This window comes from Bombina bombina, chromosome 7 (assembly GCF_027579735.1).
Source record: "Bombina bombina isolate aBomBom1 chromosome 7, aBomBom1.pri, whole genome shotgun sequence".
In the NCBI taxonomy this organism is placed as follows: domain Eukaryota; kingdom Metazoa; phylum Chordata; class Amphibia; order Anura; family Bombinatoridae; genus Bombina; species Bombina bombina.
Window position 1 is genome coordinate 452291338 of NC_069505.1, and position 23424 is coordinate 452314761.

The 23424-nt window shown below is 41.4% G+C and overlaps 1 protein-coding gene across 1 annotated transcript in view; it reads left to right on the forward strand.

The window, feature by feature from the left end:
• The window catches only part of LOC128666696 (oocyte zinc finger protein XlCOF8.4-like), a 132239-nt gene that overhangs the window by 103894 nt on the left and 4921 nt on the right, over positions 1-23424 (forward strand). Inside the window, exons 7-9 of the mRNA XM_053721436.1 lie at positions 999-1097; positions 2796-2903; positions 3720-3806. Coding sequence (XP_053577411.1) covers positions 999-1097; positions 2796-2903; positions 3720-3806 — 294 coding nt within the window. The remainder of the gene's footprint in view (positions 1-998; positions 1098-2795; positions 2904-3719; positions 3807-23424) is intronic.

A 23424-nucleotide genomic window follows, 5' to 3' on the forward strand; every position in this document is an offset into this window, starting at 1 on the left:
TTCTCTTACACCCTCTCTTCCCTTCTCTCTCACCCTCTGTATCATGTAAATAATACACACACACGCCCTCTCTTCCCTTCTCTCTCACCCTCTGTATCATGTAAATAATACACACACACGCCCTCTCTTCCCTTCTCTCTCACCCTCTGTATCATGTAAATAATACACACACGCCCTCTCTTCCTTTGAGTTTTTTATTGTTTTAAAATATAGATAATGCTTTTACTACCCATCTCCCAGCTTTGCAAAACCAACATTGTTATATTAAAGGGACATGATACCCAAATGTTGAAGCAAATGAGAGTGATGCAGCATAGCTGTAAAAAGCTGTAAATATCACTTTAACATCTCTATGTAAAAACGGAAGATAATTTACCCTTAAAATCACATAAGTATTCAGACCCCACTGTAAAGAGACTTTAAGCAACCAATCAGAAAGCTAGTCCCTTGACTTGCTAGGGAGCGTGCATCTGTTATGTGCAGTCATGTTAGTTTCCTTTTCTGTTTAACTAAGTTCTATGCAATCTCAGAAGATTTCAGTGAAATCTCATGAGATCATAGCAAAGCGTTGCATGACCTCAGCACTGCTGATGCCGATTGGCTATTGCTTTTTGGGGTTGTTTTCCCCAACCTGTAGCTGAACAATAACTGTTCACACAGCACTTACTTTTGTGAGCTAAATAGATTTTGAGGTAAAATGTCTTCCCTTTTTTCAAAGAGATGCTCATGTGATCTTTTCCTGTCAGCTTTTTACAGTTATGCTTCATAGCTTTCAAGTGATTTAGCATATGAGTATTATGTCCCTTTTAAAGGGATAGGAAAGTGAATATTAAACTTGCATGGTTCAGATTCAATGCATGAAATTTTAAGACACTTGTAGACTGTCACTTTAAGTGTATGGCAATTAAGTCCCCATTACTATATTAAACATTTGTTGTACATAGGGTGATATAAAATACTAAGCCATGAAAAATTATCTGCTTAAAATGTTCTGACAGACGATATTAACAATGACGAAGATGTTAAAACAGAAGATCTGAGTGTAACGTGTCATCCGGATTCTCCAATGCAGGAAATGTGTTACAGCAACAGTGCAGGTAAGTGCACATGTGTGACAGTGCAGGTAAGTGCACATGTGTGACAGTGAAGGTACGTGCACATGTGTGACAGTGTTAGTGCAGGTAAGTGCACATGTGTGACAGTTATAGTGCAGGTAAGTGCACGTGAGTGATAGTGCAGGTGAGTGCACATGTGTGATAGTGCACGTGTGACGTGTCTTTTGTTTATGAGATATTGTGGGTCTTTTAAAACTTATTGTCTGTTAGTACTGTACATTACATCACCAGTCAGGGGGTAAGTCACACACTGTCAGTGAGTACAATATAGTCTGATACTCACTCACTGACTGTTGTCACATTTCTAGGGATTGGTTATCCTGATCACATGACACCCAAGCCCTATACAGCTGCTGTGATTTATATCTGCCAGAGTAGAATCATTAGTATTGTTATCTGATCAGCTGATGATACATCAGTAGCACTTTGTAGAGGCATAAAATAAACCCCACAGCGCTACATGATCTTAAAAGCCGCTCATCTGTATGTCCTGTCTGTAATGTGAGTTAGAGAGACATTGCACTTAAACATACACATGAAAGACTATCAGAAAAGCATATTAGTAATATTTATTTTTATGTGGAAAATATTAAAGGGACATTGTACTCTGCCAGTAAACTGCAGCATTAAATACAGAACCAACCAAACAGGTGTAGAGAGCACTATACACAAATGCAAAAAGGCAATATTAGTAATAATTATCCAGGTGAGAAGTATCACCAGCGATGACCATGGAAATTGTATAAGCGTGCAGTAGAGTACCCAGCTGAATTGCGTATACTAATGAGCTGTGCATGTAGTTACATATGTACTAATGCAGGGATTGCGGCCTGTAGGTGGCACATTTATTTTAGATACATTTAATAAAAAAGACCTGGAACCTCTCTATGATATTGTATATGTTTGTATAAAGTAATCAGGCTTTTACTCTATCTGTATTTGTGTGTGCATACCTGCAGGATCTTACAAAGATGCATAATACTACTGTTGTATTGTCCCCATGTCAGGTATAGGGGCTGTTGAAATACTAGTGCTGTATTGTCCCCATGTCAGGTGGCTGTTGGAATACTAGTGCTGTATTGTCCCCATGTCAGGTATAGGGGCTGTTGGAATACTAGTGCTGTATTGTCCCCATGTCAGGTATAGGGGCTGTTGGAATACTAGAGCTTTATTGTCACAATGTCAGGTATAAGGGCTATTGGAATACTAGTGCTGTATTGTCCCCATGCCAGGTATAGGGGTGTTACGCTGTATAAATGCACTCACATCACAGTAACATTAAAGGGTTATGCTGAGGTTTTATTGAACTATTTAGAATGGTATTTATTTTGAAAACCCACAAAACCCTGTAATACATGTCACATGGGAATTCTGATTGGTTACACCAGGGGCTGTATTTGCTGCTAGTAAAGTAACTAATTCGCTTTACTGCATGACATAGGTTGTATTTACTGTTGTGCTAATGTCGTATGGAATATTTCCTTTAGATGTAAGGCCCCGTGATCTAGGCTCAGGTGTATTTACAATAAATCACACAAATATTCAAATTTTATTTTTGTCTTATTTTTAGAGAATATAAAGACTAAATTTAGAATTTGTTAAACTTGATGGATTTCTGTTTTCTTTCAGCTTTAGCTGCTATGTTACAATGTAAATAGTGACTCTTATTTTTTACTTCAGGTAATAATGATGCTACGATTTTATGTAACACGGAACACACAGAAGATCAGTGGCAAAGCAATATCAGAGAAGCTGCAGAACAGGACATTTTTGAGTATAGTGGTACAGGTGAGTGTATATGTGTGATGTGTCTGAGGGATACAGGGTACAGGTGAGTGTACGTGTGTGATGTGTCTGAGGGGTACAAGTGAGTATGTGTGTGATGTGTCTGGGGGGATACAGGGTACAGGTGAGTGTACATGTGTGATGTGTCTGAGGGATACAGGGTACAGGTGAGTGTATATGTGTGTGATGTGTCTGAGGGATACAGGGTACAGGTGAGTGTACATGTGTGATGTGTCTGAGGGATACAGGGTACAGGTGAGTGTATATGTGTGTGATGTGTCTGAGGGTTACAGGGTACAGGTGAGTGTACGTATGTGATGTGTCTGAGGGATACAGGGTACAGGTGAGTGTATATGTGTGTGATGTGTCTGAGGGATACAGGGTACAGGTGAGTGTACATGTGTGATGTGTCTGAGGGATACAGGGTACAGGTGAGTGTATATGTGTGTGATGTGTCTGAGGGTTACAGGGTACAGGTGAGTGTACGTATGTGATGTGTCTGAGGGATACAGGGTACAGGTGAGTGTATATGTGTGTGATGTGTCTGAGGGATACAGGGTACAGGTGAGTGTATGTGTGTGATGTGTCTGAGGGATACAGGGTACAGGTGAGTGTATGTGTGTGATGTGTCTGAGGGATACAGGGTACAGGTGAGTGTACATGTGTGATGTGTCTGAGGGATACAGGGTACAGGTGAGTGTATATGTGTGTGATGTGTCTGAGGGATACGGGTGAGTGTATGTGTGTGACATTCTTTTAAAGTGTCCTTGTGCAGTGCTCAAAACCTAACATTTGATGATATTTTTATGATCTATGCAGATGTTAAGACTGAAGTCACACTTAATGCTGAACAGACTAATGATCTGGAAGCTCTGATGCAGGAAATCGGTCACAATATCAGAACAGGTGAGTGTACGTGTTTCACGTGTCTAAGGGGTGCAGGGCACAGGAAAGTGTACATGTGTGACATGTTTGAAGGGTGCAGGGCACAGATGAGGGTATGTGTGAGATTTACAGTATCTGAGGAATGCAGAGCACAGATACAAAAATCTGTCCTTCCCCCGCCCCCCCCCTCTGGGACGTTAATTGGTGCTTCTGTCTTCCGTTTACATAGCTTTTCTACAGAGAATACGGCTATATTTATATTTTTCAATATAGGTGATGTTTCAACAGGCAAGAGCAGATATTTCAAATAATAAAAAAAGGTAGAGTTGCTGTTTGCAAACAGTTAAAAACTCTCCAGTAGGTAAAATAGACCACTGGGAACAAATTTTAAGGGGCCCCTTTCCTCTCCCCATGAAACATGCAATTGGTAACTTCCCTGTTATTTGTGGTGATCATGATATAATTTATGTAGTACTAATTGCAATGAAGGCCAAAGACTTAAAAACATAATTTATTCTTACCTGATAAATTTCTTTCTTTCTTGACACGGTGAGTCCACGGATCATCTTAATTACTGTTGGGAATATCATTCCTGACCAGCAGGAGGAGGCAAAGAGCACCACAGCAAAGCTGTTAAATACCACTCCCCTACCCACAATCCCCAGTCAATCGACGAACGGGAAAGGAGAAAGGAAGAAATAAAAGGTGCAGAGGTGCCTGAAGTTTATAGAAAATAAACTGTCTAAAAAATACAGTCGGGCCGTGGACTCACCGTGTCAAGAAATAAATAAATTTATTGGGTAAGAATAAATTATGTTTTCTTTCTAATGACACGGTAAGTCCACAGATCATCTTAATTACTGTTGGGGATCAATACCCAAGCTAGAGGACACGGATGATAAGGGAGGAACAAGACAGTAATCCTAAACAGAAGGCACCACTGCTTGAAGAACCTTTCTCCCAAAAGAAGCCTCAGCCGAAGCAAAAGTGTCAAATTTAGAAAAAGTGTGTAAAGATGACCAAGTAGCAGCCTTGCAAAGATGATCTACAAAAGCTCCATTTTTGAAGGCCCAAGAAGATGAAATAGCCCTCGTGGAATGAGCCGTGATTCTCTCAGGAGGCTGCTGTCTAGCAGTCTCATATGCCAGACGAATAATACTCCTCAACCAAAAAGAAAGAGAAGTAGCCGTAGCTTTCTGCCCCTTACGCTTCCCAGAAAAAAACAAATAAAGAAGATTGACGAAAATCCTTAGTCGTCTGCAAATAATATTTTAATGCACAAACTACATCCAGGTTGTGCAATAAACGTTCCTTCTGAGAAGAAGGAATAGGACACAAAGAAGGAACAACAATTTCTTGATTAATATTCTTATCTGAAACAATCTTGGGAAGGAAACCCATGGCAGTACGCAGAACTTCCTTATCAGAAGGAAAAATAAGAAAAGGAGATTCATACTGCAAAGCTGAAAGCTCCGAAACTCTTTGAGCCGAAGAGATAGCAACCAAAAACAAAACTTTTCAGGACAATAACTTAATATCCATAGCATGCATAGGCTCAAATGGAGCCTGTTAAAGAACTCTAAGAACCAAATTAAGACTCCAAGGAGGAGTCACAAACCTGAACGAAGACCGGATTCTAACCAGGGTCTGACAGAAAGACTGAACACCTGGCACATCCGCCAACCATTTGTGCAACAAACTAGACAAAGCAGAAATTTGCCCCTTCAGAGTACTAGCAGATGAACCCTTCTCCAGACCCTCCTGGAGAAAAGACAAAATCCTAGGAATCTTAACTCTACTCCAAGAGTATCCCCTAGATTCACACCAATACAGATATCTACGCCATATCTTGTAATAAATCTTTCTAGTCACAGACTTATTTGCCTGAATCATAGTCTCAATAACCGACTCCGAAAACCCATGCTTGGATAAAATCAAGCGTTCAATTTCCAAGCAGTCAACTTCAGAGAAATGAGATTTGGATGAAGGAAGGGCCCCTGAAGTAGAAGGTCCTTCCTCAACGGAAGACTTCAAGGTGGGGAGGATGACATCTCCACCAGATCTGCATACCAGATTCTGCGAGGCCACGCCGGTGCAATGAGAATCACTGACGCCCTCTCTTGCCTTATCCGAGCAATGACCTGAGGAAGAAGAGCAAACGGAGGAAATGCGTATGCTAGACTGAACCTCCAAGGAACTGCTAGAGCATCTATCAAAAACGCCTGAGGATCCCTTGACCTAGATCCATACTTCGGGAGCTTGGCATTCTGATGAGACGCCATGAGATCCAACTCTGGATGCCCCCACTTGAGAATCAAACTGAAGAACACCTCCGGATAAAGTTCCCACTCCCCCGGATGAAAAGTCTGTCTGCTCAGAAAATACGCTTCCTAATTGTTCACCCCTGGAATGTGGATTGCAGACAGACAGCAATTGTGAGCCTCCGCCCACTGAATAATCTTGGCTACCTCTGTCATGGCTAAGGAACTCCGAGTTCCCCCCTGATGATTGATGTAAGCCACTGACGTAACGTTGTCCGACTGAAATCTGATAAACTGGACTGACGCTAACTGAGGCCAGGCCAGAAGAGCATTGAAAACTGCCCTCAGTTCTAGACTATTTATGGAAAGAACAGGGTCCACAGACCCTGAGCCTTCAACGAACCCCAGACAGCTCCCCAACCCAGCAGACTGGCATCCGTAGTCACAATCACCCAGGAAGACCTGTGAAAACAGGTTCCCTGGGAGAGAAGATCCTGAGACAACCACAAAGAAAGAGAATTTCTCTTGCAAGGTGTATCCAGTCCACGGATTCATCCTTTACTTGTGGGATATTCTCATTCCCTACAGGAAGTGGCAAAGAGAGCACACAGCAAAGCTGTCCATATAGCTCCCCCTCTAGCTCCACCCCCCCAGTCATTCTCTTTGCCGGCTCTAAGCACTAGGGTCTCTCTACGGGAGGGTAAAGTGAATGTGGTGTTAGAATTGTAGTTTTTATTATCTTCAATCAAAAGTTTGTTATTTTAAATGGTACCGGTTTGTACTATTTACTCTCTAGCAGAAAAGTGATGAAGATTTCTGCTGAGAGGAAAATGACTTTAGCATGTTGTAACTAAAATCCACTGCTGTTCCCACACAGGACTGAGGAGTACCAGAAAACTTCAGTTGGGGGGAACGGTTTGCAGGGTAATCTGCAATGAGGTATGTTCAGTCATTTATTTCTAGACAAGACTTAGATAATGCTAGAAGAGACTGACAATATCCCCATGAGGGGAGGGTAAGCTATGTTCACAGACTTAGTAAGGAATTGAATGCTTACATAACAGGGCTAATTATGCTGGTTGACACTGATTCAGGGCAATCGATTGTTTATTCAAGAAAAATATCGTTTGTAGACACTTTGAAAGTCCTTTTGGGGTTCTTTCTGGGGTTATTACCCACATGGCTGGTTTTTTGTCACTTAAGAGTGATTTACTAGGCCTCACAACTTTGGAGTAGAGTGGGAGGGGCCTAATTTCGCGCCTCAGATGCGCAGTTAGAATTGCAGAGAAGTTCATGCTGCTTCACATGGAGGGTCCTGCTGCTGTTTGAGGGCTTTATAGAAGCTATATTCCCCCAAATCTGATCCCTAAGGGCAGGTAGGGCCACAGCAAGGCTGTGGCAAGGTGCTGTACTATTGTTAACCGGGTGTTGGCTTTAGGCTGCTCCGGTTTGGGCATTAAGGGGTTAATCGTTTTGAAACTTGTGGTGCAATCTTATTAAGGCTTTAGGTACATACTGTGAAAATTTCAGGAGAATCGCTGCATTTTTCACTGTTTTGTAAAATTGTGTGCTCTTTTTATTTCTTAAAGGCACAGTAACGTTTTTTTCAAATTGTGTTTTTTATTTGATTAAAGTGATTTCCAAGCCTGCTTGTATATATTACTAGTCTATTAAACATGTCTGACACTAAGGAAAATCCTTGTTCAATGTGTTTAGAAGCCATGGTGGAACCCGCTCTCAGAATGTGTCCCACTTGTACTGATATGTCTATACACTTTAAAGATCATATTGTTGCACTTAAAAATGTGGCCCAAGATGATTCTCAGACTGAAGGTAACGAGGGTAGCCCGTCTGCCTCTCCCCAAGTGTCACAACCAGTTACGCCCGCGCAAGCGACGCCTAGTACCTCTAGGGCGTCTAACGCTTTTACATTACAAGACTTAGCAGCAGTCATGGATAATTCTCTTACAGCCTTCTCATCTAAACTGCCTGTGTTACCCGCAAAGCGTGATAGCTCCGTTTTAAGAACATATTATGAGCATTCTGACGCTTTGGTAGCCGTATCCGATATACCCTCACAACGCTCTGAAGTGGGAGTGAGGGATTTGATGTCTGAGGGAGAAGTCTCTGATTCAGGAAGGGTTCCTCCTCAGACAGATTCAGATACATTGGCTTTTAAATTTAAACTAGAACACCTCCGCGTTTTGCTTAGGGAGGTATTAGCTACTCTGGATGAATGCGACCCTTTGGTGATCCCAGAGAAATTGTGTAAAATGGACAAGTACCTAGAGGTCCCTGTTTACACGGATACGTTTCCGGTCCCTAAGAGGATTGCGGATATCGTTACTAGGGAGTGGGATAGACCAGGTGTTCCCTTTGCTCCCCCTCCTGTTTTTAAGTGTAGAATAGGGGGCTATTTCTACACTTGCTAAACGCACAACCATACCAATTGAAGACAGTTGTGCTTTTAAAGACCCTATGGATAAGAAATTAGAGGGGTTACTTAAGAAAATTTTTGTTCAACAAGGTTTTCTTCTCCAACCTATTGCCTGCATTATTCCTCTAACTACTGCAGCTGCTTTCTGGTTTGAGGCGCTGGAAGACTCGCTCCAGACGGAGACCTCATATGAGGAAATTATGGATAGAATTAAGCCTCTAAAGCTAGCTAATTCTTTTATCACTGACGCCGCTTTCCAAATAGCTAAGTTAGCGGCGAAAACTTCAGGTTTCGCCATTTTGGCGCGCAGGGCGCTATGGCTAAAGTCCTAGTCGGCCGATGTGTCGTCTAAATCCAAGCTTTTGAACATTCCTTTCAAAGGAAAGACCCTCTTCGGGCCTGAATTGAAAGAGATTATTTCAGATATCACCGGGGGAAAAGGCCTTTAAGACAAAGAACAAAGCTAATTTTCGTTCCTTTCGCAATTTCAGGAACGGCCCCGCTTCATCCTCTCCGGCTGCAAAGCAAGAGGGTAACGCTTCACAGCCCAAGGCAACCTGGAAACCTTACCAGGGCTGGAATAAGGGTAAACAGGCCAAAAAGCCTGCAGCTGCCACCAAGACAGCATGAAGGGGTAGCCCCCGATCCGGGACCGGATCTAGTAGGGGGCAGACTCTCTCTCTTCGCTCAGGCCTGGGCAAGAGATGTACACGATCCTTGGGCATTAGAGATTGTAGCCCAGGGATACCTTCTAGAATTCAAGGACTCTCCTCCAAGGGGAAGGTTCCACATTTCTCGTCTGTCTACAGATCAGACAAAGAAAGAGGCGTTTTTACGCTGTGTAGAAGATCTACTTACAATGGGAGTGATCCACCCAGTTCCAATTGCAGAACAAGGACTGGGGTTTTACTCAAACCTGTTTGTGGTTCCCAAAAAAGAAAGAACTTTCAGACCAATCCTGGATCTCAAAATTCTAAACAAATTCCTCAGAGTCCCATCATTCAAGATGGAGACCATTCGGACAATCTTACCAATGATCCAGGAGGGTCAATATATGACTACCGTGGATCTAAAGGATGCGTATCTGCATATTCCTATCCACAAAGATCATCACCAGTTTCTCAGGTTTGCCTTTCTGGACAAGCATTATCAGTTTGTGGCTCTTCCTTTCGGGTTGGCCACTGCTCCCAGAATTTTCACAAAGGTGCTAGGGTCCCTCCTGGCGGTTCTAAGACCGCAGGGCATAGCAGTGGCGCCTTACTTAGACGACATCTTAATTCAGGCGTCGACTTTCCAAAGAACCAAGTCTCACACGGAGATCGTATTGGCCTTTCTGAGGTCTCCCGGGTGGAAGGTGAACGTAAAAAAAGAGTTCTCTCTCCCCCTCACAAGAGTTCCATTCCTAGGAACCCTGATAGACTCGGTAGAAATGAAAATATTTCTGACGGAGGTCAGAAAGTTAAAACTGTTAACTACTTGCCGAGCTCTTCATTCCATTCCTCGGCCATCTGTAGCTCAGTGCATGGAGACAATCGGACTAATGGTAGCGGCAATGGACATAGTCCCTTTTGCTCGGATACACCTCAGACCACTGCAACTATGCATGCTCAAACAGTGGAATGGGGATTATGCAGATTTGTCTCCTCAAATTCAATTGGACCAGGAGACCAGAGATTCTCTTCTCTGGTGGTTGTCTCAGGATCACCTGTCTCAGGGAATATGTTTCCGTAGACCAGAGTGGATCATTGTAACGACCGACGCCAGTCTGTTAGGCTGGGGTGTGGTCTGGGACTCCCTGAAAGCTCAGGGCTTATGGTCTCGGGAAGAAACTCTTCTCCCGATAAACATTCTGGAACTGAGGGCGATATTCAACGCTCTTCAGGCATGGCCTCAACTAGCTGCGGCCAAATTCATCAGATTTCAGTCGGACAACATCACGACTGTAGCTTACGTCAATCATCAGGGGGGAACAAAGAGTTGATGATGGAAGTAACCAAAATAATCAGGTGGGCGGAGGATCACTCCTGCCATCTTTCAGCAATTCACATCCCAGGAGTAGACAACTGGGAGGCGGATTTTTTTAAGTCGTCAGACTTTTCACCCGGGGGAGTGGGAACTCCATCCGGAGGCATTTGCCCAGCTGACTCAGCTTTGGGGCACTCCAGAGTTGGATCTGATGGCGTCCCGTCAGAACACCAAGCTTCCTCTCTACGGGTCCAGGTCCCGGGATCCCAAGGCGGTATTGATAGATGCTCTAGCAGCACCTTGGTCCTTCAATCTGGCTTATGTTTTTCCACCGTTTCCTCTCCTCCCACGTCTGGTTGCCAGAGTCAAGCAGGAGAAGGCTTCTGTGATTCTGATAGCGCCTGCGTGGCCACGCAGGACTTGGTATGCAGACCTAGTGGACATGTCATCTGTCCCACCATGGACATTGCCAATGAGGCAGGATCTTCTGATACAGGGTCCGTTCAAGCATCCAAATTTAGTTTCTCTACGTCTGACTGCTTGGAGATTGAACGCTTAATTCTATCAAAGCGTGGGTTCTCTGAGTCAGTTATAGATACTCTGATTCAGGCTAGAAAGCCTGTCACCAGGAAAATCTACCATAAGATATGGCGGAAATATCTTTGTTGGTGTGAATCCAAGGGTTACTCATGGAGTAAGATTAGGATTCCCAGGATTTTGTCTTTTCTCCAAGAAGGATTGGAGAAAGGATTGTCGGCTAGTTCCTTAAAAGGACAAATATCTGCTTTGTCTATCCTGTTACACAAGCGTCTGGCAGAGGTACCAGACATTCAAGCGTTTGCTCAGGCTTTAGTCAGAATCAAGCCTGTCTATAAACCTGTGGCTCCGCCATGGAGTTTGAATCTAGTTCTTTCAGTTCTTCAAGGGGTTCCGTTTGAACCTTTACATTCCATAGACATTAAGTTGTTATCTTGGAAAGTTTTGTTTTTGATAGCTATCTCTCCTGCTAGAAAAGTTTCAGAATTATCTGCCTTACAGTGTGATTCACCTTATCTGGTGTTCCACGCAGATAAGGTAGTTTTGCGTACCAAGCCTGGTTTTCTTCCTAAAGTTGTTTCTAACAAGAATATTAACCAGGAAATAGTTGTTCCTTCTCTGTGTCCTAACCCATCTTCGAAGAAGGAACGTCTATTACACAATCTTGATGTAGTTCGTGCTTTAAAGTTCTATTTACAAGCAACTAAGGATTTCAGACAAACATCTTCTTTGTTTGTTATCTATTCTGGTAAGAGGAGAGGTCAGAAAGCGACTGCTACCTCTCTTTCCTTTTGGCTGAAAAGCATCATCCGTTTGGCCTATGAGACTGCTGGCCAGCAGCCTCCTGAAAGAATTACTGCTCATTCTACCAGAGCAGTGGCTTCCACATGGCTTTCAAAAATGAGGCTTCTGTTGAACAGATTTGTAAGGCAGCGACTTGGTCTTCACTGCATACTTTTGCCAAATTTTACAAATTTGATACTTTTGCTTCTTCGGAGGCTATTTTTGGGAGAAAGGTTTTGCAAGCAGTGGTGCCTTCCGTTTAAGGTACCTGTCTTGTTCCCTCCCTTCATCCGTGTCCTAAAGCTTTGGTATTGGTATCCCACAAGTAAAGGATGAATCCGTGGACTGGATACACCTTGCAAGAGAAAACAGAATTTATGCTTACCTGATAAATTACTTTCTCTTGCGGTGTATCCAGTCCACGGCCCGCCCTGGCATTTAAGTCGGGTAAAAATTTTTTTGTTTAAACTACAGTCACCACTGCACCCTATGGTTTCTCCTTTTTCTTCCTAACCTTTGGTCGAATGACTGGGGGGTGGAGCTAGAGGGGGAGCTATATGGACAGCTTTGCTGTGTGCTCTCTTTGCCACTTCCTGTAGGGAATGAGAATATCCCACAAGTAAAGGATGAATCCGTGGACTGGATACACCGCAAGAGAAAGTAATTTATCAGGTAAGCATAAATTCTGTTTTATCACAGCCTGATCTAAAACAATCCTTGGAGACAGATCAGCATAATCCCTGTTCCACTGTCTGAGCATGCATAACTACAGAGGCCTGAGATGGAACCGAGAAAATGGAATGATGTCCATGACTGAAACCATCAGACCAATACCCTCCATACACTGGGCCACCGACGGCCGAGGAGAGGACTGAAGAGCCAGGCACACATTGAACATTTTTGACTTCCTTGCGCCTGTCAAAACAATCTTCATCTCTAGAGAATCTATAATGGTCCCCAAAAAAAACACTCTTGTAGCCAGAATCAAGGAACTTTTTCCTAAATTCACCCTCCAACCGTGGGAGCGCAGAAAAGACAGCAATAACTCTGTGTGGGAGCTTGCTAGATGAAAAGATGGCGCCTGAACTAGAATGTCGTCCAGATAAGGCGCCACCACAACCCCCTGCAACCTGAGCACCGCCAGCAATGCTCCCAGGACCTTTGAGAAGACCCTGGGAGCTGTCGCAATACCAAAAGGAAGAGCCACAAACTGAAAATGCTTGTCTAGAAAAGCAAATCTCAGAAACCTGTGATGGTCCCTGTGAATGGGAATATGAAGATACGCATCCTTCAGATCTACTGTTGTCATAAATTGACCCCCTTGAACCAGAGGAAGAATTGACCAAATAGTTTCCAGATAACCTGGAGAGAAGAAACCTTCCCCTGGGAGGAAAAGTCATGAACTCTAGCTTGTATCCCTGAGACACAATGTCTATCACCCAGGGATCTGGAACATCCCCAACCCAAGCCTGAGTGAAAAAAGAAAGTCGGCCCCCCACAAGATCCAGCCCAGGATCGGGGGCAGACCCTTCATGCTGACTTTGAGTCAGCAACGGGCTTCTTAGATTGCTTCCCCTTGCTCCAGGACTGATTGACCTTCCAAGAGGGCTTAGACTGATCCTGCTTGGAGGAGGAAAAGGAAGACTTTTTGTGAGTAGTTTTTTTTTTTTTGTTTATTTATCTTATCCTGAGGAAGAGAATGTCCTTTCCCTCCCGTGATATCAGAAATATTCTCAGCCAAACCTGGCCCAAACAAAGTCTTACCTTTGTAAGGAAAAGATAAAAGCTTAGATTTAGAGGACACATCCGCAGACCAAGATTTTAACCATAAAGCCCTGCGTGCCAAGACAGCAAAGCCAGAAATCTTTGCTCCCAATTTGATAACCTGTAAAGAAGCATCCGCAATAAAGGAATTAGCCAATTTCAAAGCCTTCTCAAGAGGAGTGTCCTGCTGAATAGAATCAGACAACGCATCAAACCGATAAGCTGCCGCCCTGGTAACGGAAGCAATACATGCAGCAGGCTGCCACTGAAACCCCTGGTGAATATACATACTTTTAAGCAGAGCTTCCAACTTCTTATCCATTGGATCTTTAAAAGAGCAACTATCCTCAATAGGAATAGTAGTTCTCTTAGTCAAGGTAGAAATTGCTCCCTCCACCTTGGGAAGTGTCTGCCAAGACTCCTTAATAGAATCCGCAATAGGAAACCTCTTCCTAAAAATTGGAGAAGGGGGAAAAAGGAATTCCATGTTTCTCCCACTCCTGAGAATCTCTGAAACACGATCTGGAACAAAAAAGACTTCCGCCACAGAAGGAAATTCAAAAAACGTATTAAGTTTACTAACCTTCTTGGGAGTGACTATGACCGTCGAATCAGAGTCATCCAAAGTAGCCAAAACTTCCCTGAGTAACAAACGGAGGGTGCTCTAACATAAATCTGAAAGAAACAACCTCAGGATCAGCAGAAGGATTTACGCTATTAGAATCTGAAAATTCACCTTCAGATGCTATAGAAGTATCTTCATCCTCAGACTTATGAGAGGATACATTAGACATAACTGCAACAGAGTCAGAAACCTTAAACTTTCTTTTCCGCTTCCCCTGTAAACAGGAAAAGCAGACAAAGCCTCAGATACCGCAGAGGATATGTGAGTAGCCATATCCTGCAAAGAAAAACCAACCTGAGACAAAACGCAGGGCACTGCATGAAAAGAGGAAAAGGATTGGGATGATTGGGACGAAAGCTGCGGTATAGCTTGAACAGGAAACCCCTGAACAACATCCGCCTTAGATAATGATGGCTTAGAAAAAAGCCTATCCCTATAATGCACTGTTCTCTCAATACAAGAGGAACAAAAAAGGATAGGCGGCTCCACATTAGCATCTAAACATAAGGAACAAGTAACAGATTGCAGGTCATCTTGGTCCATCTTTACAGATGATAAAAGAAAATTTAAACCAAAAAAACTGCAAAAAAAAATTTCAAAATAAAAAACGTTACTGTCTCTTTAAAAGAGAAAAAAATAAAAACTCAGAACCCCATATAAGAAAGCTTCCACCTAAAAAGCAGCTCTACACCTCAGCAAGCCTTGCTGAGGTGCTCACCTGCCCTCCTGAAGTCCAAGAAAAACCGCACACTCAGCACACAGTCGTTGCTCCACAAGATCTGATCCACCCGATGCCTGTGCTAAGCAGAGCTGACCAAACACTTCGGTATCTAAAAGGAAGTGCAAGAAAAAAGGCGTGCAACACAAAGTCGCGCCAAACAAGCCCCGCCCCACGTATGCACCAAGACTGCATACACAGCAAACAGTCACCAGAAGAAAAAGTAAAAACACGGAACCCTCCGGTCCCATAAGTCATCACAAAAATTAAAATCCTCTATACACAGTGCCCCACGAAAAATACTGCCAAAGGAAAAACCTGCACACAAGCAGGAATAAAGTCCCAATATAGTGCCAATCTTACTGGTTCCTACAGCGAAGAAAATAAGCACTTACCTCCATAATAAACTACCCGGCAGCAGGGTAGCACACAAAAGTATGAGAGGCACCATTCCTCACATGGACCTGTGAAAAAAAAAAAAAAGCCTGAGTAATCCTACACAGGCAATCCAAATTAGGGCAGCAAACTGCTTGGGATTATACCCCCCAAGTTCCCAAATGCTGAAAAGCCACCACTGCTCTACTGAAGTGGACTACGGCTAAATCTTTAACAAAGATCAGAACATCTTGTCCTGCTTTGTATGATTCTACAATCAAGAGTTTGTTATTTTCAGACACCTAACTTTACCACTTCCTTGCAACTACTACAGGCAAAGAGAGTGACTGAGGATTGTGGGTAGGGGAGTGGTATTTAACAGCTTTGCTGTGGTGCTCTTTGCCTCCTCCTGCTGGTCAGGAGTGATATTCCCCAACAGTATCTATCTGATCTGTCATATCACTGTTACATCCCCAACAAACAATACACGTTATTATATTTGTCTTTCTTTATAAATCCCCAATCTATCTGATCTCTTCTGTCATATCACTGTTACACCCCCAACAAACAATACACGTTATTATATGTGTCTTTCTTTATAAATTATGGTTCCGAAACCATTCCTGTTTTAGACTTTTACAATGTACAGTATATGCTTCTATAAAAGGTGCCTACAGATCTTTACACAGTTGGGTCTGACTTGTGAGGTTTCACTTCTTTCTGCTAATACCTCTCTATGTGCAACATACTTTCCTGCTGACTTTTTCTGCTTCATAAGGGGTTAAATGCGCTACTTTTCCTGAGTAGCTGACCATAACATATAAATAAATAACTCAATAACTTGGCTTAACATAAATAACTTTGTGATCAATAAAGACTCAAAATAGGGGGGCGTGTCAGGACGGCAGCCATGACAGACTGGAAAAACTGAAGCTCTGAGAAATTTCAACTTAATCTACTAATTATCACTAGAACACTATACAATCTCTTCAGAGTAATACTTTATTTTGCTTTCTGAAACTGATTCCAGCCAGCATATACATTCTTTTTGCTACAATACAACCTTAGTGAGCTGTTCTGCCCCCCCCCCCCAACCTGAAGCCTTGACAGAAGATATGGGGAGAACTGCTGAATTGCTAGCATGTGGAGAATGTTCCTGCAAACAGGGTAAGCAGACCGCAGTGGTTGCAGTTGGTCCCGGTCCTAGCCTACCTGAAGCCAAAGATGGTTCCTTTCGCTCTCGCCACTGTCCTGTTCTGGGGGATGTGGCTGGCCCCTTGGAGCAGAAATTCAAACAAAGTGTAGAGGGAGACCTCCACAGGAAAGAAATGGGCAAGTTTACCAACTAAGATCTGGAACTGAGACGATCCTTTGCTGCTGGGACTTGACGTGATTGCTAGCGGTCCTGTATGTCATCTGTGTACTCCAACTTCTGAGGTAAAGCTTTTGTTGACACATAATCCAGAGGATATTGATCTTAAAAGTGGATGCTACAGCGATAACAGCAATAACGTTGTCAAGCAACCCCAGCTTATAAGGTAATTGGACGACTTACCACATATGAATCTTTGAAGAAGACTAAGACTATAAGTAATCCTAACATTAGCAATAAATAAGATAAGTGCTTACTGAGGTATTGATAAGCAATGGTGGAAATAATTGGAAGACTTTCTAAGAGAGTTGAACTAGTTTTATATGATTCACTGTTGATTAAGTATTTTAGTGTTCTGATTATTTTAATTTGATTTTTGTAATTAATTATGCATATATAGTGTCTAAGAGATTGTATAGTTAGAGATTTTTCAGCGCTGCTTTTTCTTTAGTTTAACAAATAATTTTTAGACATTCCAGAAATATTTAGTTGCATATGTTCAATATATGGTTATTTATATCTCTTTTCTTTTTTTTAATGAAATGGTAATTGGATGTGTAGAAAATCTTCATTACAAGTAAAACATAATTTATGTAAGAACTTACCTGATAAATTAATTTCTTTCATATTAGCAAGAGTCCATGAGCTAGTGACGTATGGGATATACATTCCTACCAGGAGGGGCAAAGTTTCCCAAACCTTAAAATGCCTATAAATACACCCCTCACCACACCCACAATTCAGTTTAACGAATAGCCAAGAAGTGGGGTGATAAGAAAAAAGTGCGAAAGCATATAAAATAAGGAATTGGAATAATTGTGCTTTATACAAAAAAATCAAAACCACCACAAAAAAGGGCGGGCCTCATGGACTCTTGCTAATATGAAAGAAATGAATTTATCAGGTAAGTTCTTACATAAATTATATTTTCTTTCATGTAATTAGCAAGAGTCCATGAGCTAGTGACGTATGGGATAATGATTACCCAAGATGTGGATCTTTCCACACAAGAGTCACTAGAGAGGGAGGGATAAAATAAAGACAGCCAATTCCTGCTGAAAATAATCCACACCCAGAATAAAATTTTTAATGAAAAAACATAAGCAGAAGATTCAAACTGAAACCACTGCCTGAAGTACGTTTCTACCAAAAACTGCTTCAGAAGAAGAAAACACATCAAAATGGTAGAATTTAGTAAAAGTATGCAAAGAGGACCAAGTTGCTGTTTTGCAAATCTGATCAACCGAAGCTTCATTCTTAAACGCCCAGGAAGTAGAAACTAACCTAGTAGAATGAGCTGTAATCCTTTGAGGCGGAGTGTTACCCGACTCAACATAGGCATGATGAAATAAAGATTTCAACCAAGATGCCAAAGAAATGGCAGAAGCTTTCTGATCTTTTCTAGAACCGGAAAAGATCACAAATAGACTAGAAGTCTTTCGGAAACACTTAATAGCTTCAACATAATATTACAAAGCTCTAACAGCATCCAAAGAATGCAATGATTTCTCCTTAGAATTCATAGGATTAGGACATAATGAAGGAACCACAATTTATCTACTAATGTTGTTAGAATTCACAACCTTAGGTAAAAAATTCAAAAGAAGTTCGCAGCACCGCCTTATCCTGATGCAAAATCAGAAAAGGAGACTCACAAAAAAGAGTAGATAATTCAGAGACTCTTCTGGCAGAAGAGATGGCCAAAAGAAACAAAACTTTCCAAGAAAGTAATATAATGACCAAAGAATGCATGGGTTCAAAAGGAGGAGCTTGAAGAGCCCCCAGAACCAAATTCAAACTCCAAGGAGGAGAAATTGACTTAATGACAGGTTTTATACGAACCAAAGCTTGTACAAAACAATGAATATCAGGAAGATTAGCAATCCTTCTGTGAAAAAGAACAGAAAGAGCAGAGATTTGTCTTTCAAGAAACTTGCGGACAAACCTTTATCTAAACCATCCTGAAGAAATATAAGTCTTCCAGACTCTATAATATATCTCTCTAGATACAGATTTACGAGCCTGTCACATAGTATCAATCACAGAGTCAGAGAAACCTCTTTGACCAAGAATCAAGCGTTCAAACTCCACACCTTAAAATTAAGGTTTTGAGATCCTGATGGAAAAAAGAACCTTGAGACAGAAGACTGGTCTTAACGGAAGAGTCCACAGCTGGCAAGAGGTCATCCGGACAAGATCCGCATACCAAAATCTGTGAGGCCATGCTGGAGCTACCAGCAGGACAAACGAGCATTCCTTAGAATATTGGAGAATACCCTTGGAAGAAGAACTAGAGGCGGAAAGATATAGGCAGGATGACACTTTTAAGGAAGAGATAATGCATCCACTGCCGCCGCCCGAGGATCCCTGGATCCGGACAGATACCAGGGAAGTTTCTTGTTTAGATGAGAAGCCATCAGATCTATTTCTGGGAGTTCCCACATTTGAACAATCTGAGGAAATACCTCTGGGTGAAGACCATTCGCCCAGGTGCAACGTTTGGCGACTGAGATAATCCGCTTTCCAATTGTCCATACCTGGGATATGAACCGCAGAGATTAGACAGGAGCTGGATTCCGCCCAAACCAAAATTCGAGATACTTCTTTCATAGCCAGAGGACTGTGAGTCCCTCCTTGATGATTGATGTATGCCACAGTTGTGACATTGTCTATCTGAAAACAAATGAACAACTCTCTCTTCAGAAGAGGCCAAGACTGAAGAGCTCTGAAATTGCACGGAGTTCCAAAATATTGATCGGAAATCTCACCTCCTGAGATTCCCAAACCCCTTGTGCCGTCAGATACCCCCACACAGCTCCCCAACCTGTAAGACTTGCATCTGTTGAGATTATAGTCCAGGTCGGAAGAACAAAGAAGCACCCTGAACTAAACGATGGTGATCTGTCCACCATGTCAGAGAGTGTTGTATAATCGGTTTAAAGATATTAAGTGAGATATCTTTGAGTAATCCCTGCACCATTGGTTCAGCATACAGAGCTGAAGAGGTCGCATGTGAAAACGAGCAAAGGAGATCGCATCTGATGCGGCAGTCCTAAGACCTAAAATTTCCATGCATAAGGCTACCAAAGGGAATGATTGTGACTGAAGGTTTTGACAAGCTGAAATCAATGTTAAACTTCTCTTGTCTGACAAGGACAGAGTCATAGACACTGAATCTATTCTAGAAACCTAAAAAGGTTACCCTTGTCTGAGGAATCAATGAACTGATTGGTAAATTGATCCTTCAACCATGAACTTGAAGAAACAACACAAGTCGATTTATATGAGATTCTTCGAAAATGAGAAGACTGAGCAAGTACCCAGATATCGTCCAATAAGGAAATACCAAAACCCTGTTCTCTGATTACAGAAAGAAGGGCACCGAGAATCTTTGAAAAAAATTCTTGGAACTGAGGCTAGGCCAAACGGTAGAGCCACAAAACTGGTAATGCTTGTCTAAAAAGAGAATCTCAGACACCAAAAGTGATCTGGATGAATCGGAATATGCAGATACACATCCTGTAAATCTATTGTAGACATATAATGCCCTTGCTAAACAAAAGGCAGGACAGTCCTACAGAAACTGAATGTTGGTATCCTTACATAACGATTCAATATTGATAGATCCGGAACTGGTCTGAAGGAATTGACCTTCTTTGGTACAATGAAGAGATAAAATAAAACCCCAGCCCCTGTTCCAGAACTGGAACTGGCATAATTACTCCAGCCAACTCTAGATCTGAAACACATTTCAGAAATGCTGAGCCTTTACTGTGTTAACTGGGACACGGGAAAGAAAAAAAAATCTCTTAGCAGGAGGCCTTAACTGAAGCCAATGCTGTACCTTTCTGAAACAATGTTCAAAAACCAGAAATTGAGAACGGAATTGATCAAAATTTCTTTGAAGAAAACGTAATCTGCCCCATACCAGCTGAGCTGGATTAAGGTCCGCACCTTCATGGGTATTTAGGAGCTGGCTATAGGTTTTCTATAAGGCTTGGATATATTCCAAACTGGAAATAGTTTCCAAACTAATACCGCTCCTGAGGATGAAGGATCAGGCTTTTGTTCCTTATTGTGAGGAAAGGACCGAAAAATGATTATTAGACCTAAATTTACCTTAGATTTTTTATCCTTTGGTAAAAAAGTTCCCTTCCTTCCAGAAACAGTTGAAATAATAATTTATTACCCTGGAAAGAAAAGGAAAGCAAAGTAGACTTAGAAGACATATCAGCATTCCAAGTTTAATCCATAAAGCTTTTCTAGCTAAAATAGCTAGAGACATATACCTGACATCAACTTCAATGATATCAAAAGATGGTATCACCAATAAAATTATTAGCATGTTATAGAATAATAATAATGCTATAAAATTATGATCTGTTACTTGTTGCGCTAAAGCTTCTAACCAAAAAGTTGAAGCTGCAGCAACATCCGCTAAAAATATAGCAGGTCTAAGAAGATTACCTGAACATAAGTAAGCTTTTCTTAGAAAGGATTCAATTTTCCTATCTAAAGGATCCTTAAAATGAATTACTATCTACCGTAGGAATAGTAGTACATTTAGCAGGAGTAGAGACGGCCCCATAACCTTAGGGATTTTGTCCCAAAAAAACTCTAATCTGTCAGATGGCACAGGATATAATTGCTTAAACGTTTAGAAGGAGTAAAAGAATTACCCAAATTATTCCATTCCCTGGAAATTACTTCAGAAATAGCATCAGGGAGATTAAACACTTCTGGAATAACTACAGGAGATATAAAAACCTTAATTAAACGTTTAGATTTAGTATCAAGAGGACCAGAATCCTCTATTTCTAATGCAATTAATACTTCTTTAAATAAAGAACGAATAAATTCCATCTTGAACAAATACAAAGATTTATCAGCATCAACCTCTGAGACAGAAACCTCTGAACCAGAAGAACCATTATCAGTATCAGAATGATGATGTTCATTTAAAAAGTCATCTGAAAAAAGCGAAGTTTTAAAAGACTTTTATGTAAACTAGAAGGAGAAATAACAGACATAGCCTTCTTAATGGATTTAAAAAATAAAATCTCTTATGTTTATCAGGAACATTCTGAAAATTAGATGTTGACGGAACAGCAACAGGTAATATAACAGTACTAAAGGAAATTTTATCTGCATTAATAAGTTTGTCATGACATGCAATACAAACAACAGCTGGAGAAACAGATACCAAAAATTATAGCAGATACACTTAGCTTGATAGCTCCAGCACTAGACAGCGATTTTCCTGTAGTATCTTCTGACTCAGATGCAACGTGAGACATCTTGCAATATGTAAGAGAAAAAACAACATATAAAGCAAAATTGATCAAATTCCTTAAATGACAGTTTCAGGAATGGGAAAAAAATGCCAAAGAACAAGCTTCTAGCAACCAGAAGCAATGAAAAAATAAGACTTAAATAATGTGGAGACAAAAGCGACGCTCTTATTTTTTAGCGCCAAATAAGACGCCCACATTATTTGGCGCCTAAATGCTTTTGGCGTCAAAAATGACGCCACATCCGGAACGCCGACATTTTTGGCGCAAAATAACGTCAAAAAATGACGCAACTTCCGGCGACACGTATGACGCCGGAAACGGAAAAGAATTTTTGCGCCAAAAAAATGTCCGCGCCAAGAATGACGCAATAAAATGAAGCATTTTCAGCCCCCGCGAGCCTAACAGCCCACAGGAAAAAAAGAGTCAAATTTTTGAAGGTAAGAAAAAATGATTAATTCAAATGCATTATCCCAAATATGAAACTGACTGTCTGAAAAATAAGGAAAGTTGAACATTCTGAGTCAAGGCAAATAAATGTTTGAATACATATATTTAGAACTTTATAAACAAAGTGCCCAACCATAGCTTAGAGTTTCACAGAAAATAAGATTTACTTACCCCAGGACACTCATCTACATGTTTGTAGAAAGCCAAACCAGTACTGAAACGAGAATCAGCAGAGGTAATGGTATATATAAGAGTATATCGTCGATCTGAAAAGGGAGGTAAGAGATGAATCTCTACGACCGATAACAGAGAACCTATGAAATAGACCCCGTAGAAGGAGATCACTGCATTCAAATAGGCAATACTCTCCTCACATCCCTCTGACATTCACTGCACGCTGAGAGGAAAACCGGGCTCCAACTTGCTGCGGAGCGCATATCAACGTAGAATCTAGCACAAACTTACTTCACCACCTCCATCGGAGGCAAAGTTTGTAAAACTGAATTGTGGGTGTGGTGAGGGGTGTATTTATAGGCATTTTAAGGTTTGGGAAACTTTGCCCCTCCTGGTAGGAATGTATATCCCATACGTCACTAGCTCATGGACTCTTGCTAATTACATGAAAGAAAGAACATGTTATAAATGCTTGTGCACACAAACAATAGTTCTGAGTTTTATAAGCACTGTTGATACCTAAAGTTCCACAAGCACTGTTGTCACTTGTGATAAACATAACACCTGCCAATTCAAAATAGGTACTATAATCTTATTAAATTTCTAACTCGGGTCATTATATATTTGTTGTTTAAGCTGAACTGAAGCTTAAAAAAGCCCAATATAGAATGATATCTTTTGTTACTATATTCCAAACCTGAGTTATTATTATATATCTGCTGTTATATGGGTGTTACAGCCTCAGTACCAGCAATACTCTAACAATAAATTAATTGACTTCCACGCATGATTCACTCAGTGCTGACTGATATGCGTTACATTTGTTGACAGTTCAAATTACAGGCTACCAACACTCACATTGTTACTAGTTAGGATATATTTCTTAA